At 41.0% G+C, this 20,292-nt stretch overlaps 1 protein-coding gene across 1 annotated transcript; it reads left to right on the plus strand.

The window, feature by feature from the left end:
- The first annotated feature begins 5,671 nt into the window (after positions 1-5,671).
- Positions 5,672-20,086, plus strand: LOC124152699 (serine/threonine-protein phosphatase 6 regulatory ankyrin repeat subunit B-like). Its single transcript, XM_046525730.2, has 6 exons — positions 5,672-5,808; positions 10,607-10,682; positions 11,047-12,424; positions 13,592-13,636; positions 14,185-14,682; positions 15,467-20,086. Exons 3-6 carry the CDS (start codon positions 12,295-12,297, stop codon positions 19,615-19,617), a joined length of 4,824 nt encoding a protein of 1,607 aa, XP_046381686.2. The 5' UTR covers positions 5,672-5,808; positions 10,607-10,682; positions 11,047-12,294; the 3' UTR covers positions 19,618-20,086.
- Positions 20,087-20,292: the final 206 nt, after the last annotated feature.

Genomic DNA, 20,292 nt, shown 5'->3' on the forward strand with positions numbered 1-20,292 from the left:
TTGATATATTTCATCTTGCGTTAGCTAATTTTGGGGCAAATATTTATTAGATCAAACAGTACATAGTAACATATTTGAAATTCAACCCAAACATTTCACTCTTTGCCAAATTCAACAAATTCAAATATTTGTGTAGTGGTACAAAAAGGAATATTCTATGTGGGGAGGATTGGCAAATTGGATTTCAAGTTATTCCCCTTTATCCTCAATATGACATATTATTACTTATGGCAGTAACATTAAACCTATACACATAATATATGATGCCGGAAATTAAAACATAATTGTTGTCATTAGATTATGGTCACATCAATTCATAAATAGGTTTTGAATAATAATTAGCTTTCTTGTAAGCTTTATCAACTGAAGAATAATATATAATTATGGGGCGACTGAAAGTGACAGCAGCAGAGTACTGGGGCGGCTTTTGGTCTCGTATTACAGTTGTGTGAGTGTGGTGCTGCACTCCCTAGTCCTTACAGCACAAATATAGTTTGTTTTTCTCTCTACCTCCAACATGGGGCGACTGAAAGTGACTGCAGCAGAGTACTGGGGCGGCTTTTGGTCTCGTTTTACAGTTGTGTGAGTGTGGTGCTGCACTCCCATACTCCTTACAGCACAAATAAAGGTTTTTTTTGTCTCTCTACCTCCAACATGGGGCGACTGAAAGTGACAGCAGCAGAGTACTGGGGCGGCTTTTTGTCTCGTATTACAGTTGTGTGAGTGTGGTGCTGCACTCCCATACTCCTTACAGCACAAATATAGTTTGTTTTTCTCTCTACCTCCAACATGGGGCGACTGAAAGTGACAGCAGCAGAGTACTGGGGCGGCTTTTTCGTCTCGTATTACAGTTGTGTGAGTGTGGTGCTGCACTCCCATACTCCTTACAGCACAAATATAGTTTGTTTTTCTCTCTACCTCCAACATGGGGCGACTGCAACTGACAGCAGCAGAGTACTGGGGCGGCATTTTGTCTCGTATTACAGTTGTGTGAGTGTGGCGCTGCACTCCCATACGCCTTACAGCACAAATAAAGGGTTTTTTTTCTCTCTACCTCCAACATGGGGCGACTAAAAATGACAGCAGCAGAGTACTGGGGCAACTTTTTGTCTCGTATTACAGTTGTGTGAGTGTGGTGCTGCACTCCCATACTCCTTACAGCACAAATAAAGTTTTTTTTTCTCTCTACCTCCAACATGGGGCGACTGCAACTGACAGCAGCAGTGTACTGGCGTCGAAGGGGGGTCTCATGAGTTATCCGTGATACATATGTAGCATTTTTCTAAGGCATAGACTGCAACACAACACTTCAGTGTATCTTAAAATATATCCCTCCATCAGTTTCAGCTCTCTGCATCTCTCACAACTGTGCCCTGAAATATTTCTTGCATTATATATTAAATATGTTCATTTTGAAATGGATTACATTCACACAAGATGTGGACAGTAATCAGTGACATAACACGTCCAGACAAGGTTGATACCGCCAAGTACAACGTGCAACTTTATGGATAACAACTTCTGGTTTATTGCATATAGCGACATTTGATATAAATTCTTAAACCGTCATCAAGCTTAAGTGACACTGATCGAGGATGTGTGGATCAAGGGGTACATGTGGAAGATATGAACCCTGGTGTGGATCAAGGGTATATGTGGGACTACATCGACATATAGGACCGCCTCTGTGGTCTAGTGGTAGAGCGTCCGCCCGGAAAGCGGAAGGTCCGGGGTTCGATCCCCGGCCGCGTCATACCAAAATACGTTAAAAGATGGTACTTGTCGTTACCCTGTCTGGTGCTCGGCATTAAGGGGCCAAAACAAGGACTGGTCGTCTCGGAGTCAGTATACTGTGTCTGAGTGGGGTATTCATTTTAAACTGCGGCATGGTATCTCAGTGGGCAGGCACTATAAATCGGCATCAGTCCGTACTAGTACAAGCAAACACACACTCGTACATGCACGTCGCTATATAAGTGCAATAATCTTGGACGCGACGTTAAACCCCATTCCACCACCACATGGACATACAGACCTGGGCATCGGGGATGGGTAATAATGGGTCACTTCAACAACATGGGACATATTGGAGTAACTAGCGTATACAGGCTTAAAAATAGAAATCGTCCTGATATATTTCACGTTTCGTGAATAGTGATACAATCCTCTATGCGACGATATTGTGATTACTGCGTACTTGGTATCAAACGCAGCATGCTGTAAAGGTATCCGCTATGTTTGCTGTTGTAAAGCCACTTGTACACACAGGAAGTACTGCTAGAGGATCTATTTCCTCGTGCTGGCACAATACCAAACACTTCAGTCGAACCAGGTTTAGCTGGTGCAGTCGTCCTACCAACTGCGGGACCCGTGATGATTCGGGATAGAATAGGCCTTCAACAACCAATGCTTGCCGTAAAAGGCGACTATGCTTGTCGTAAGAGGTGACTAACGGGATCGGGTGGTCAGGGTCGCTGACTTGGCTGATACATGTCACCGATGCGTCAAATTTTGAATAGTCCTTCACATGTCTACTATTAGACTTTTTGAAAGCTTTACTGAGGCCTTGAAAAATGTAACCTGATCAAACAGCTTCTTAGCCAGAGTCGGATGACGCTCTTTGAAATCTTGGTAGAAAGAGCAAGCTTGATTGTACCTCAAAAGGCTGAAGGAATAGTGCTCGACATGAAGGGAAAGTTGACTACAGTAAACTACGGTTATAACGAACTCAAATGGACCACTAGTTTTAGTTCGTTATAACCGCAGTTCGTTATAAGCATATATACAACATCTATACGGCAAATGGCCGGGACCAAAAATTAAGTTCGTAATGTCCGTCAGTTCGTTATAAGCGTGGAGGAGAGTGGTTTTTTACTGAATCTACTCTGACATTTATTCTACGGACACAAAACACGTTTTAGGATATGTTCTCAATGGACGTTACCCATTTTATGACACGATGTTTATATTTCAGATAGTATTGTCATAGCTTTCTCAGTACACCAAATTCCTAATAGAAAATACAGTAAACTACGGTTATAACGAACACGCTTATAACGAACTAACGGATATAACGAACTAACTTTTTAGTCCCGACTATATGCCGTAGTTATGCTGTATATATGCTTATAACGAATTACGGTTATAACGAACCAAAATTAGTAGTCCCTTTGAGTTCGTTATAACCGTAGCATACTGTATATTGAACAGAGCGCCGCTTACAAGATCGGATGTAACCACTGACGGTTGTGTCATTGTTTAAGATTATATTCAAGTAGGTTGTCGTTTTGCCTAACTGACCCTTATCTCCAAGTCGGGCTGACAATGTGTGCCGGCCCTGCTACGTGAAGATAACACACTTATCACCGGTTTCCCCGAGAGGGTGACCCTTTGTGTCAGCTTAGCTGGGCAGACTAGCATAATGGGCCACTGTCTCGCAGCTACAGTGACCGTATGTTTGGCCGCATATGTGAAACATACATACAGTAAAGTACTCTTATAACGAACTCAAAGGGACTACTCATTTTAGTTCGTTATAACCGTAGTTCGTTATAAGCAGATATACAGCATAACTACAGCTAATAGTCGGGACCAAAAAAGTAAGTTCGTCTTATCCGTCAGTTCGTTATAAGCGCGTTCGTAATAACCGTAGTTTACTGTATTTTGCATGCTGCGGTCAGTTAGTGCGTTCACTACATTGAATTTACTTTAAGTTACAAGAAAGCTATGACAGTTCTCTTAGATTCAGTTTGGACTCTGTTTTCATTTAATTGCAGTTTTGTCCTGCAAATGTGAGGGCCTGTTAGCTTTCATTGACAGCAAACGTGGACATATCCCGCGGTCAGTTTCCTCACACGACAAGATCTAGGAGCATTTTCTACGCCACCAAATGCAAATATCGCTTCATAAGCGTGTGGACAGTGATTGAAGAATGGCAAGGTCCTTGCATATAACCCGACGCACCAAACTATATAAAATGCACCAGTTTCAGCAATTAAGATAGCGTTTGTGTACGTGTGTGTGTGTGTGTGTGTGTGTGTGTATGTGTGTGTGTGCGTGCGTGCGTGCGTGCGTGTGTGTGTGTCTGTGTGTGTGTCTGTGTGTGTGTGCGTGCGTGCGTGCGCGTGCGTGCGTGTGTGTCTGTGTGTGTGTCTGTGTGTGTGTGTCTGTGTGTGTGTGTGTGGCTACTTATACGTTAAAGAAGCCTGTTATCTTCAATTTTCAAAGGCAATATGGACATAGAGAAACCACCAAGACAGTTGTCAATTGTCTCTTACACAGACGTTGAAGTGCACCACAAAATATAGTTTCCTCTAGAATTGAATTGGTGGGCACCTAACCTGGCCAAAATATCTATAACGGCGTGAATAGATTCTCACAGACAACAGATACCTCAAATACACAAGAAGACATGGAAAACAAAGAAAATGAGAAAACCAGCAATAGATTACAAACATGTCCACAGGTCCCTGTAGTGAGTGAGTGAGTGAGTTGGGTTTAACGCCGCTTTTAACAGTAATAGAGTTAAATCGCGACGTGTCAGCTTAATGTGGGAGGGAAACCCGAAGTGATTCAGGTCTCAGACGTTTACCACTTCGGTGAAACCCACGAGCACGGGTATGGTTCTGACAAACCTAGAAACATAATCGGGGCGAACCGGGATTCGAACCCACAATCATAGGTTTCTGGCGTGCACAAGGGACGCAACTCTGCACTGCGAATCACCAGTGTCCAGCTCCTCCTTCTTCAGTGGGGGCACGGGTGGCCCAGTCGTCTAAGGCGCCACGATTCGCTGTGCAGAGTTGCGTCCCTTTGGGCACGCCAGAAACCTATACGATTGTGGGTTTGAATCCCGGTTCGCCCCATTATGTTTTTCAATCTGTTTTGATATATACAACTGTTTTTGGTTAAACTTTTGTAGATAAAACATGTTTTAAGCTGTCGAATTTAATTATAAGCACTGACTGTGTATTTGTTTTCGGTTCATTCATACAGTTTCGCGGATTCATACAGTTTGCACATCGTTTTTAATTCATACCTCAATAAACCGAAAAATAATACACAGTCAGTCCTTAAATAGAAAAGAGCGCGTGACTCAGATAAGAAGTAAAAAAGGTGCGTGTCTCTAATATGTTACACGAAATTAATACGGGGTGAAAATATACAGGTGCGTTCTACTCCTGCTTCTTTTAAACGCACCCTGTGTACTGCAAACGCAAAGTTGTTCAAGTGGAATAAGTATTTCATAATCAATAACATAAGCATTATCAATATTTTACACTCAATTAAAACTCATTATTCTAATTCCGTACAGAAGACATGATACACCAGCCCTGTGTTTTTAGTGAAGGCATGGTGCGTCATTAACACTTCCAACACTGTACAGTAGACATGATACACCAGTCCTGTGCTTATAGTGGAAGCAGAAAGCGTCATTCACACTTCTAACACTGCACAGTAGACATGATACACCAGTCCTGTGCTAATAGTGGAAGCAGAAAGCGCCATTCACACTTCTAACACTGCACAGTAGACATGGTACACCAGCCCTGTGCTAATAGTGGAAGCAGAAAGCGTCATTCACACCTCTAACATTGCACAGTAGACCTGATACACCAGCCCTGTGCTTATAGTGAAGGCATGTTGCGTCACTCACACCTCTAACACCGTACAGTAGACATGATACACCAGCCTTGTATTTTATGTTCAGCCACGTCACTAACCCACGTGACCAACTGGTGCCTAGCCTGTGTGTAGAGACAACACAACATGGGACCGGGATATTAAATCTGCAGCTTGTAGACACAGGTAGATATTTCTGATTTATTAGTTTCTTCATCTTACCCAGTCTGTTAGAGGTGTAGGTAGACCTCTTACGGTTGTGTATCACACCTGAAGTTCCCTTGTCAGATCGGTATTGCAAATGTCAAACGATATTTGTCGAAGTCAGCGGGCTGGGACTGGCCTCAACAATAGGGCAGTTTCGCAACGCTCCATGCATCGATGTAAGGTATATGGATCAATAAGCTTTTACCTTAGTGTTTCTCGCTGTGCGGGGGTTTCACTGCACTAACATGTCTTCAAACCTCTTCTGACTATCAGATAAACGTGGTTGTTCACTCCAGCATTGTAGCCACACACTGTTTCATAAGTTCCTGCAGTGAGTGAAGTTACGTTGGGGTTGGGGTTGGGGTTTGGTTGGGTAAAGGGTTGGGGTTAGGGTTGGGGTTAGGGGTGGGGTTGGGGTTGGTGTTGGTGTTGGTGTTGGGGTTGGTGTTGGGGTAAGGGTTGGGCTTGGGGTTGGGGTTGGGGTTGGGGTTGGGGTTGGGGTTGTGGTTGTGGTAAGGGGTTGGGGTTGGGGTTAGGGTAAGGGTTGGGGTCACTATGTTCCACTATGTTCCACACATCATAGTACCAGTGTGTTGATATGCTTTCCTATCCAGGGCTGACTCGGCTTCAAGTACCAGACGCTTTCATTGCATGCCAACACACGGCTGTCAGTAGATAGCAAACCTGACCTGGTTTAGTGTGTGTCATCGTGACTTGGATCATATCAGCTACTGGTGCATGGGGCCTTTGTTATACATTGTATAATCACGCCGTCGTGTGACAGCCGGGTTATTATTGACTGCGGTGTTTACCTGTGCTGATTTTCTTTACAAATGAGAAACAGAACCCCTGTACTTGTACACCACAGGCAGGGTTAGGGTTAGGGTTTTCAGTTTTAACAAAATCAGTAGGGTTAGGGTTAGGGTTTTCAGTTTTAACAAAATCGGTAGGGTTAGGGTTAGGGTTAGGGTTAGGGAAAGGTTAAGGGTTTTCAGTTTCAACAAAATCAGTAAATGCGTGTCGGTGGTTTATCTGGCCCTTGTTTGTCTGGTTTGTTGACATGCCACAGACGTACTGATGTGTGGCGTTAGGCTACAAACAAACACTTCCTGTTTCATTCAAAAAGTGCGAGTGTCGGGTGCTACTTTTGGGGGGTGGGGGTGGGGGTGGGGGGTGGGGGTGGGGGGTGGGGGGGGGGTGGGGGGGGGGGGGGGGGTGTGTCTCAGGCGTTGACTTTTTCTATGTAAAAAACATTTCAACCAGAGGTGAGTGGGTATTCACTACATTTCCACGCCATGTGTTGTCACAGTGTTGATGGTATGAGTGAGTAGGTGAGTATGGTTTTACGCCGCTTTTACGGCGGTGGACACGAGAACTATTGTTTCCTGTAGTCATGGGTTGTCAGTGTTGCTGATATGCACTCTGGTGATATCTAAAAGTACTCCTGGAAATGAAAAAAAATGTTTGACTGGATTTCACAATCGACACAAAGCATTACGTAGATGTAAATACGAAATAACAAAACAAATGGAAAAGTACTAGTCTGGATTTGTTAGTTTTATCTCAGTGCTCTATACAAAATGTATTGGTAATTTGTAGGCACTTTCAACATTCAAAAATAAAACTAAGTCCAAATTGAAATGGCAGAAACAGGCTATTGGCATAATGCAAATTAGCCTGGAAAAAAACCTTATCAAAACAACAATAAAAATAACAGCTGTGTTCATGTACATAATGATAATGACATGTAAGTTGTTGTTTGAGAAGGGAATATGCTACTTTTACGTTCTGATATTTTGACGATGATTCACTATCCCACAATGCAACTCACAAATCACTTACCACTAACAAATCACATGCACGTGGGTTTCAAGCACCTGTTTTCACCTGTCGTCAAGGTGTCATAGGTCATGGACATTCACCTGGATCTACTAACACCTGGTTATGCTCAGTTTCACAATAGTCTGTTTTGTTCATATTTTTACACACCTCTACGTGTAAATAGACATAAAAACCTTTGATACGCTGTATTTGTGCCAAGGCCCAATTAGTACTAATTGAGTTGTTTGAATATTTATCTATTTTGTATATTAACTGCATTTATTTAAAATCTGAAATCGAAGAAACAGTACTTTTTAGTCATATGTGGACGAGGTGTTGCTAGTATTCACTCTTGTACAATTTATATTTATGTGTAGCCACAATGTACATGGTACATTATTACACCATTTTATGCTTCATATTTAAAGGTAGGATGAGATGGCAATGTGGTTGTTAACCTTCTAGCGCCTAACAGGTTGTATACTCCCAAGGGAGCTGAGAATGATTCTTGAGTGCACAGTTATCCAGTAACCGCGGTAATACTAGCGCTTTGAGCCCTGAGTGGTGTGGAAATATACGCAATAAAAATAGCCTATTATTATATTCCGGATAATTCTCATTCTATTGTTAGTAATTCACTTCAATACAGTAACACTTCCGAATAGGTCTCATTCTATTGATGGTAATTCACTTCAATACAGTAACACTTCCGGGTAGTTCTCATTCTATTGTCAGTAATTCACTTCAATACAGTAACGCTTCCGGGTAGTTCTCATTCTATTATTACTAATTCACTTCAATACAGTAACACTTCCGGGTAGTTCTCATTCTGTTGTTAGTAATTCACTTCAATACCGGAACACTCCCGGGTAGTTCTCATTCTATTGTTAGTAATTCACTTCAATACAGTAACACTTCCGAATAGGTCTCATTCTATTGATGGTAATTCACTTCAATACAGTGACACTTCCGGGTAGTTCTCATTCTATTGTTAGTAATTCATTTCAATACAGGAACACTTCCGGGTAGTTCTCATTCTAGTGTTAGTAATTCACTTCAATACAGTAACACTTCCGGGTAGTTCTCATTCTATTGTTAGTAAATCACTTCAATACAGGAACACTTCCGGGTAGTTCTCATTCTGTTGTTAGTAATTTACTTCAATACAGTAACACTTCCGGGTAGTTCTCATTCTGTTGTTAGTAAATCACTTCAATACAGTAACACTTCCGGGTAATTCTCATTCTATTGTCAGTAAATCACTTCAATACAGTAACACTTCCGGGTAATTCTCATTCTATTGTCAGTAATTCACTTCAATACAGGAACACTTCCGGGTAGTTCTCATTCTAGTGTTAGTAATTCACTTCAATACCGGAACACATCCGGGTAATTCTCATTCTATTGTCAGTAAATCACATTAATACAGTAACACTTCCTGGTAATTCTCATTCTTGTGTTAGTAATTCACTTCAATACAGGAACACTTCCGGGTCATTCTCATTCTAGTGTTAGTCATTCACTTCAATACAGTAACACTTCCGGGTAGTTCTCATTCTATTGTCAGTAATTCACTTCAATACAGTAACACTTCCGGGTAATTCTCATTCTATTGTTAGTAAATCACTTCAATACAGGAACACTTCCGGGTAATTCTCATTCTAGTGTTAGTAATTCACTTCAATACAGTAACACTTCCGGGTAGTTCTCATTCTAGTGTTAGTAATTCACTTCAATACAGTAACACTTCCGGGTAGTTCTCATTCTATTGTTAGTAAATCACTTCAATACAGGAACATTTCCGGGTAATTCTCATTCTAGTGTTAGTAATTCGCTTCAATACAGGAACACTTCCGGGTAATTCTCATTCTAGTGTTAGTAATTCACTTCAATACAGGAACACTTCCGGGTAATTCTCATTCTAGTGTTAGTAATTCACTTCAATACAGTAACACTTCCGGGTAGTTCTCATTCTATTGTTAGCAATTCACTTCAATACAGTAACACTTCAGGGTAGTTCTCATTCTAGTGTTAGTAATTCACTTCAATACAGTAACACTTCCGGGTAGTTCTCATTCTATTGTCAGTAATTCACTTCAATACAGTAACACTTCAGGGTAGTTCTCATTCTAGTGTTAGTAATTCACTTCAATACCGGAACACTTCCGGGTAGTTCTCATTCTATTGTCAGTAGTTCACTTCAATACAGTAACACTTCCGGGTAATTCTCATTCTATTGTTAGTAAATCACTTCAATACAGGAACACTTCCGGGTAATTCTCATTCTAGTGTTAGTAATTCACTTCAATACAGTAACACTTCCGGGTAGTTCTCATTCTAGTGTTAGTAATTCATTTCAATACAGTAACACTTCCGGGTAGTTCTCATTCTATTGTTAGTAAATCACTTCAATACAGGAACACTTCCAGGTAATTCTCATTCTAGTGTTAGTAATTCACTTCAATACAGGAACACTTCCGGGTAATTCTCATTCTAGTGTTAGTAATTCACTTCAATACAGTAACACCTGACTTGACGCGTTTCAGTCGAATGACATGTGACCACCACTCGACCAAAGACAATGACGAAAATCTTGAATTAAACAATAACCTATAATGTAATCATGTGTGACTTTTGTTATGTGCCTACGTAGTAATTGTCGTACACTAAGATATGCTGACTGAGAGAGCTTTTCAAAACATGAAATTAATGCTCCATATATCTTGACACACTGGATATCATTGTACGTCAAGATCATTTTACAATCATGGTGTTCATGTATGTGTATACGTAGATGTGTATTTACAATTTCAAAGGCATAGATATCCGCACTAATCTCAGGGCGCACGATCAGCTAGAAGCCGGCACTCGCATGCATTTGGTACCGCATTAATTTCGTCACAACAGATTATTTATGTTGAGTCATCCTTGTGATGAATGTTTTCATTACTTTCAGATTCTGATCTGAACACATGGATGCTAAGTTGCTATGGCAACCGGGGAAAATCAAACAAAAACACAAACATACGAAGGTGAGAGCCGTTCCATACGAGGTATTCTAGACATTATCCAAGATATGCCTAACTTGTCAGCAATTGCGTCTGTAATTTTGAAAATATCTTCCAAATATTGTACGTATGTCATGGCTATTTCATTGAACTATTTAGCAAACATTAACAGGTTTTCCAAAACCCTTGATCTCATACCAAATGAATAGTCAAATATACAGTCACTTGACTAAACTTTTCTAATTGACAAATCCAATCTATGTCAGGTTCTCTTGTCTACTGTACCCACAGTACCAGATAGAAGTTAACGTGAAATTCTCATTCCATGTATCACTGGAGAAATTGCTTGGCCCTTTTGAAACACCCTCCAATGTAATTCTCGTTGCAGAATCATGTGAAGTATGCAAAGACGTAGAAAAGGAGTATGTCCATCGAAACAACGAACCGAATGTGTTCCTAGTCCATGCACAGAGAAAACTCATCACAGGATCAGGAAAGGATAAAGAGGTGAAGAAGGGGAAGAAGAGGATCCTTCAGGATATCGAGAAGAAGGTGTCGGCTCTCAGGAACACACACGGGGGCCATCTTCTAGTCCACGTGGACGGTCACAAAGAGGGAGACAGATATTTGGAGTACTTTCATGAATTTGTTGACAAAACACTGCAGGATTTGGTTGAGTGTGGAAAGTCATATACTGATAGTTATGTTTGCACATGGCTATATGTTCTTAATGGATTCGAACTGTTTCCAGATGTATTACTAATTACTGTTGAAAACACCTGCTGTATCTCCACTGTTAACTTCAACACCAAGATTTGTAATGATTTTGAAAAGTTAAATGCATCTACTTGGAATATTGTCTCTTTACTCGCATATAGTCAAGATAGAAAGACCGTTGAAGCCACTTTAAGAGGTATTGACACGTACAATCACGAGTGTCGGAATATTGAGGTGAAGTTTTTGCCAGACAAACGGGACAAATCAGATTTAGTGGAATACATCTGGGATGGTCTGAAGTTGAAGGATAACTTGACGTCCTTGTCGAAAGTTGATGGAGGTGGGTCTTATTATGTTGGATTAGCCGAACGATGTGAAACAGAGGATGGTTACAAGAAGAAGGTTATCGAAAATATAGGTTTTGAGATTGATAATCCTGAAAACTTCAAGAAGGAGATTTTGGATAAGATCCAGAAAAATGTGTGCGTCTTACACTGCAGTGGGGAGTTTGGTGATCTCCCACCTAATCTGATAAAGATTGAAACATACAATATTCCCGTATCACCTACCAGATATATTCTAGAAGTGGCTGTTGGATATTTTAGTGGTTTAGTGTTCAGTGATAGGGAAGGGCCTCGTACCTATGAAATAATCCATGGAATTATTCGCAGGATGGACAGACAAAAGTGGTTGAGGAGAATCCAAAAACTGCCTCCATGGAAAGGAATTAACACAAAGTCAGCTGAAAAAAGGAGGCGGGGGTATCGGTATACGCCATATTAAGCAATATTTCAGGGGGCAACAGGTATGGGCTTCACACATTGTAAATCTTTGAGAAATTGAACTCAGCTCTCGACCTGACGAGTGAACATTTCAACCACTAAAGCTCACCCTCAGGTGAAGAACAGTTTTGATCAGCATGGATTCAGCTGTTGAAAGTGATGACTCAGATCTATCTAGCAGCTACAGCTCTGACGATATTGTCGAGTGCTCTAACAGCAAGTACAGAAGAAAGCATTCACCGACGAGAAGACCCTTGGAGTTCAGTGGTAAGGGGCTGATCATTATACAGTATGCGCGTGCGTGTGTGCGTGCCTGTATGCGTGCGGTATTCTGTTCTGGAAAAAGCTTTTGCAACATACATATGAAGTTAAACTCTTCTGAATGTCCGAACAAAATGTGATTAAAAAATAAGAGAAAGTGTCCGGTTCCTCCTTATTACAGAAAAAATATCTTTTGGTGCTGTGATGGAAAATATCAAAACTCCAAGAACAATACCCTCTCCCTCACCCCGAAAATTACGAGAAAACTTGTAATGGTAATTGATGAATAAATGTGTTCTGACACAACAAGATAAACAATAATTTTCAGTTATGGCACAAGTGACGGTTTGTAATGAGTATGCACAAATCATTGTAATACCAACATGCCAATTATCAATAAATATGTCCTATTTGTAAGTGAAATCCTATTTTCATCTAAATTTGGAAAACAAACCTTCTGATTTGTCAATGAGAGGTTTCAAATCTCAATAACCACCTTTAATTGAACCAGCCTATTATCTATGAAGCTATTATATAAAATCATATATTTTTCACCCGTCATCTATTTGGTAGGCGTTGGGCCCTCTCTTGGGCCCACTGTTGGCCATCCTATGGGTGATGGCCATTTTATTTAGATATTTCTTATTGATATCTCAGGAACAAAACTGAATGGAACATAAGCAGGTGCTCATGAAACGTCAAGTTCTAGATCAAAATTACGTTTTAGGTAAATATAAGCAACAAAACCCTTTCCGCATTCACAACAAATCTCTGCCAAAATCAGAACCGATTGTACGATTCCAACTCTATCTTGAGCAATATCAATCAATCACTATCAAATAGTAATGATACAAGATTTTCTCGAAGAAGTGGGCATATCCTATCCCACCAGTGGAACCTGTCACAAATACATGAAAAGGCAAGTCAATTGTGAACCTGGAAAACAACGGGAAAACATTGTAAAACTCACAATAGGAAATTGCATCAGTCATATATTTTGTCGGTGATGCGTCACCTCTGGAAATATTCTCCACATGTAAATCATCTAATTGAAGTTGGTTAACTGCAATGCTTGTTTTATTTGAGGCTCAAGTAAGTCAAGATGGTGGTAATTTTTTTTATGATCATTTAACTTTATGATGTGATAAAACAATAACGTATTTTCTATTTCAGACTTCTCCTTTTTGGCATATCTTTATCGCTGTGATGTTGAAAAGGGTAAGTCTATTAGTTGTGTACCTTCTAGCATGTTTTTTTGCTTGTTGTTTAACACCACACGCAGCAATATCCTAGCTATATGACGACGGTCTATAAATAATAGAGTCTGGACCAGACAATCCAGTGATTGATATCATGAGCACCGATCCACGCCATTGGGATACGATAATATGCATAAACCAAGCCATCGAGCCAGACCACCCGATCCCGTTAGTCGCCTCTTACGGCAAGCATGTGCAGGAGATAGGATATGTAAAGGTCATCATAATAGCGCACACAGATAACATAAATATCTAGCATGGAGTGCATCATGCGTGTAAACTATTTTACATCACACAATTCTTCAAACCAACGTATACTAAACTGGAAGCATACTCCCATGTTTGTTTGAGGAAATGGTTATTCGATGGTGATGTTTGTGAAAAGGGTATCATAGGCGATAGTACATGCACCATATTAATGAGTATGGTACATCAGGGGACTGACTGTCTTCTACCTAGCAACGTTTTTAACGTGTATCTAGCTTCTGGAAATTTTGTTTGTTGAAGGTGTCATTCATCCCAAAGATGTAGAGCTGTACCTGAAGAAAGACATTCTTGGTGCGATCAAATCAATTCCCCCGACAGAGTTTATCTACGTGAACTCTCCACTGCTCACTTCCCTGATGCCGGAGGAAGAGGTGCCAGCTCCAGACAGCGTCATCTGTGATGCTTATGTGTTTACAAAAGACCGCATGATTCAAGTGCTCACGTTCGTAGAAAGTGACACTACTGACGCCTTGCACTACAACTCCTCCCTTGCCCAGACTCTCACGTGCACAGTAAGAAGGGAACATGGCACCAACTTCCATCTTGTTCATGGCGTCATAAGACCTGACGAGTGGAAGTACTGTGAAACGTTTCATAAAACTCTCAAATGCCTTCAGTTAAATGTTGAGAAGTATACCCTCTACAACTCTCTTCAATACGATGCAGTGCTACTGGATCATACCAGGGAGATGTTTTTCGAAATGATGCTCAATCAGCAATTATCTGAGAGGCAGAGAGGTTAGCAGTTTTCATTTGTTGCTTTCCAAAGTTCTTGTACTGTACTTTATTTTGTAATAGTGGGTGAGCATATTCAGTTAAGTATTTTCAGTTATATCCTGGTGTATACCCCGTAGTGATGCAAGTATAAACCATTTCGGTGACACCCACGTAGTTGGTTATAAGAACATAGTAGTGTCATAGTCAATTAACTATATTCAGTTAAGTATTCCAGTTATATCCTGGTGTATACCCCGTAGTGATGCAAGTATCAACCACTTCGGTGAAACCCACACAGTTGGTTATAAGAACATAGTAGTATCATAGTCAAATGACAGGATTCAAAATAAGCCACAACCTTTTCAGAAAATAAGAACCACTTAGAATGTGTTGGAAGAATGTTCTTAAACGAAGCAATCGTCATCATTCTATTTATATCCCGACTGGCAATAAATAGCCAAGTCTTACTAAGCTAATCATTGTCTGACACATTAACTCCCTCCACACTGTAGTCAGTTATAACAATATGCATGAGGAACTTGTCACCTTTTAACAACGATCTCCATTGAATGAAATACTGCCAAACACCGTTGTGTCAAAGTTGAAGTGACATACGTAATACTTCGAGTTATCCAAGGTTCAATACAACCAAAAATTATGAATAAAAATGGAATATGCAGGGACCAAACTTTTACTTTTACAATCGCAAGTTCGACATATAAAAGTTAGACACAACAGGGTTTGACTGTAATTGTTAAATAATAAACACGACAAGGTTATATAACTACATCGGTCGTTGTTTCAGAGTGGACTGATTTATTTGTGGAGACGGCTGCCTACCACGAAGTCCGGACAAAACTGCAACAAAACGGCCTTGTTATACTGACTGGTGGCCACGGAGAAGGTAAAACCACAATTGGACAAAAACTGTGTTATGACTATCAACAAGAAGGCTACAACACTGTCACGTACAGCAGAAAGGAGGACTTCAATCTGGAGGTACTTCAGGCGACCAAACCAACACTTGTGGTGCTGGATGAGATCGATCGCTACACCCGTGGGAAATTCCCACGTAACAGGAAGAACGTGCATCTAGTTGTTATAGAAGAACGCGATAAAGAGGAAAGACACTGGGTACCGTATCTGTTTGAAGCAAACGAAATCACAGTGAACATTACAGAAATACGTAACAGGAACTGGGAGAGAACAAAAGAAGAATATTCTCGAATGATGCAAATTCAGACAGACATTCCATCAGAAACACGAGATGAGATTATTGCACAGCTTGATCCATGCTACGTTGGTTTCCCAAAGGTGATGAAGCAGTTTTGGAAGGCCAGACCTATTGCTGATCCTGTCTCATATTTTACAAGCCCCCATTCATACTTCATCACGGAAGTTGAAAAACTATTTGCGAATCAAGACTATTCTGCTGGAATAATGTATGTTCTGATATCTGGAAACAAGGTTAATCTTACCCACTATTATCAAGAATCAGATTCTGATCCTGATGATGATGATGATGATGATGATTCTGATCCTGATCCTGATCCTGGTTTATATCAGCTTGGCCATAATGCTACTTGTATTTGTACTAAAGACTATGAATATGATTTTGAAGCTGTTGACACCAATGCACTGAGGGCAATAGGCACTCTCTTTCCTAAAGTTGTCAAACAAGACCTACCTGACATGATACACAAACTAAATATGACCTACCTATACCAAGAGGGCTACACAGTATGTTTCAATGATCCATTGACATACGATGTGTGTGTGTATTTTGCTGATGCAAACTTCCCTGGGTTTCTGTGGAAACACTGCATAGCCATTTTTGAAGGTGATGACCTGGAATCTTCAAATACAAGGACTATTTTTATCTCCAGAACAAACAACGACAAGCTCCTTGCACAGTTGATTGACCGTGTTAGGAGAGGGAAATTCAGGTATACATTCTCCCATCCGGTTCTTACCAGGGAGGATAACATAGACAGGTTCTTTATCGGACTTGGGAAAGATCTTAAGGAGGTGTTGGACTTACGAGAAGCGAATCAGCATCCTGCTACCACACATAGTTTCTTGTACTGGCTCCTACAGTCAGGCAATGATTACCTGTGTAAGAAAGTATTACAGAAACAGGAACTGTCACAAGTTCATGTCACTGAAGCACTCACCTCTTTCCTAAGACTGAACCACACAAAGTTTTTCCTGTATCTATGGCAGAATATGCTTGATCGAAACAATCAACTGAGCTTCACTGATTCAGATGGCAACTCTCTTCTCATGCTAGCTGTGATGGGGAACGTGAAGCCTATTGTGAAGGTCTTAATGGATGCTGGTGTCGATCCACTGATGAGAAACAACGCTAACGACACAGCTCTTCATTTGGCATGTGTGAATGGATATACCGAGCTTGCTCAAGTACTTTTACCACATCTTGGTGATGGATGGAACACAAAAGGCAAAGATTCACGCACGACAGTCATGATGGTAGCTCACCATGGTAATAGTCATTTGTACCACTATCTGACCAATGACAAAAAGTGTGATCTGACTGGTGTCGATGATTACGGCAATACTATTTTACATTTGGCATGTGAGGGTGGTTGCCTAGTAATTGTTAAGCATATCATTTCCAGTTCATTGTTTGATATAGACACTGTTGGACAGTATGGAAAGACTCCTTTGATGATAGCAGCTTTCAAAGGTCACAGAGATGTATTTCAATTACTTCTCTCGAAGAGCTGTCACATATCCCCTGAACATTTCAGTATGACAGAGACATTAGTCTGCGGGCACATAGACAACTCTAAAGATTTGACAGAATTTCTCCAATCACGGGAGCATGGCAACAGGTTCAAGATAACACACAATATAAATGTTGCACCGCCACTTAGCACATGTCTAGATAAAAAAGGATCGAGTATGTTACTTGTGGATGAGCGTGGAATGAGTCTGCTTCATACAGCGGCAGATACAGGCAACATGGATCTTGCAGCCTTCCTGTTATCAAAGGGAAAGGTTGACATCAACACCAGAGATGCCAAGGGAAGGACACCGGTAATGTTGGCAGCAACCGCGGGGCATCATCGCATGTTTGACTTTCTTGTTGGCAAAAACTGTGACTTGTCCATAAAAGATCAACAGTCAAGTGGAATCCTCCATTTTGCAAGCCAAGGGGGCAACGTGTTTATTATACGCACACTGACAGAAAATGACGTTAACGAGGAAAACATTTGTGGAAAAACGCCATTGTCATATTCTGCTGAAAAGGGGCACAAACAAATATTTGAATCATTTTTAGACAAAGGAGGAGATATATCAGTTGTGGACAAAGATAAGAACACACTGTTACATCTTGCGTCTCATGGGGGAAACCTGCCTTTGGTGGAAGATATCTTGGCATTTCATGTCGTTAACATCAATGCTGTGAACAGTGACAGCAGAACACCCCTGTTGATGGCAGCCTATAGCCGACACACAGACATCTGTCAACACCTGATCTCTGCTGGAGCTGATGTAGACATACGGGATAATGATGGAAATGATGTTGTACTTGTTGCTGCTAAGACAGGAAATCGCGAACTTGCAGATCATCAATTATCCCTAAAGAAAACAGGTACTTTTGAAGGTGATATACGTGGGAAAACAGCGCTAATGTGGGCAGCAGAGAGAGGGGATGCTGACATGTTTCATCGTTTGCTTACATGGTGGAATATATCTGACATGGATGTTGACAAAAACAATGTCCTTCAATATGCTTGCATTGGAGGCAATGCCGATATTGTAAGAAGCATCGTCCTTCAAAATAAAGTAAGCATAAACAGCAGAGGGCACAATTTCGAAACCCCGGTCACATTAGCAGCAAAGAAGGGCCACAGGAGAACATTTGAGGTCCTTGTGGAAAACGGGGTTGACTTGACAGAAGAGACCATCACTCGTAACAACATCCTCCACATGGCTTGCTCAGGTGGCAGTATAGAGATTGTAGAATACCTTCTCTCAGACAATAAAATAGACATCAACAGTAGAGATGAGCTGGCGCGGACTCCAGTGATGTTGACAGTGGAAATGGGACACAGGAACTTGTTTGACCATCTTGTTAGTATAAATTGCGATATGACACTAGAGGACGTGTTGGGTGACAACATTCTTCATATGGCATGCCGTGAAGGACATGTTGAGATTGTAGAGGATATCATTGGTCAGGATATACTTGATATCAACTGTCGAGGGCAAAATAGGAAGACCCCAGTTTTGTTGGCAGCTGAGATGGGACACAAAAGGGTATTCGACCTCCTTATACACAAAGGGTGTGACCCTACTGTCTCAGATGATAAATGTGACACTATCCTTCATAAGGCATGTTATGGTGGCAATGCAGACATCATAGAGTACATTGTTTCACATAACATTGTGAATATCAATAGTAGAAACACACTTCAGAGAACACCAGTAATGTGGGCAGCAGAGAAGGGACAAAAGAGTGTATTCGACTGTCTTGTTAGGAACAAATGTGATCTGAATGTACAATGTGATAGCGGTGGAAACATCCTCCATATGGCATGTGTAGGAGGTCATTTAGACATCATAGAGTACGTTGTGTCACATCAAATAGTGAGCATTGACAGCAGCGATCACCTTGGGAGGACACCGGTGATGTTGGCAGCCCAGAATGGACACAGCAACATCTTTGACTTGCTTGTGAGAGGAGGTTGCGACCTCGCAGTCAAGGATGGTTATGGTGAGACGATACTTCATGTGGCTTGTATTGGAGGCAATGCAGAGATTGTGAGGTACATTGTTTCATGCAATGTAGTTGACATCAATAGTTGTGGATGGTGTGGGAGGACACCACTTGACATAGCAAAGCACCTCACTGACGAGACAGTCATTGGCGTCCTCGAGAGTCACGGTGCCATGTCAAACAATAACGAGGATGAAAGTGTGGCGTGAGAGAATCTGATGATAACTATGTCAGCAATGTCAAGATTGGGGACACCAGAAAGAACTTCACCCCACTGAAACCTTTAACCATGTGATGACGTTAGCCAGGGCCTAAAGAATGACGGACGAATACCAGAACCACTACCCACCGTCCCTTGTTGTGTTGTTTCCAAACACCTGGTAACATCACCATTTGTCAGTGATTCATAAATATGTGCTTATCATATAGTTGGACACTACCAAGGAGTCTGCTTTTGGCAGCGATTCTTATTATTATGGAAAGGATTTTGTCACATATACATGTACATGTATTTATACTGAGGTTAAAATAGCAGCTGTATCATTGGGCCTTTGGTGATGGAAACAAACATGGGACAAACACGAGGTCAGAGCCGTTCATTGCAGATTCGAGGTGCGTTATTATTTTTCAAATCTTGGATGCACCTCTGTTCAAATAATATAACTCTTTTACTGTACAGTTATTTTTGATATTTAAAATGAGGCCTAGTCCTTAATGGTGAACGAGTGACGACTTGGTCACCAGTCACTCATGCCCCTGTTATTTTTATTTGATGAACATATTGCAAAATACATAGCCAGGCACATATTACAGACAGACGTTGCTATTTGCATATGTAAATTGAGTTTCTTGGTGTTTCAACACTAATTTCATATGTCGTATTG

This window comes from Haliotis rufescens, unplaced genomic scaffold (genome assembly GCF_023055435.1).
Source record: "Haliotis rufescens isolate VD_foot unplaced genomic scaffold, xgHalRufe1.0.p SCAF_14, whole genome shotgun sequence".
Taxonomy (NCBI): domain Eukaryota; kingdom Metazoa; phylum Mollusca; class Gastropoda; order Lepetellida; family Haliotidae; genus Haliotis; species Haliotis rufescens.

What these genes read in the sequence shown, in the direction of transcription:
- LOC124152699 (XM_046525730.2), top strand. Translation starts at nt 12,295, where the DNA reads ATGGATTCAGCTGTTGAAAGTGATGACTCAGATCTATCTAGCAGCTAC. An exon ending in AAGACCCTTGGAGTTCAGTG is followed by an intron (nt 12,425 to 13,591) that starts GTAAGGGGCTGA and finishes TTTCTATTTCAG; the next exon opens with ACTTCTCCTTTTTGGCATAT. An exon ending in TCGCTGTGATGTTGAAAAGG is followed by an intron (nt 13,637 to 14,184) that starts GTAAGTCTATTA and finishes TGTTTGTTGAAG; the next exon opens with GTGTCATTCATCCCAAAGAT.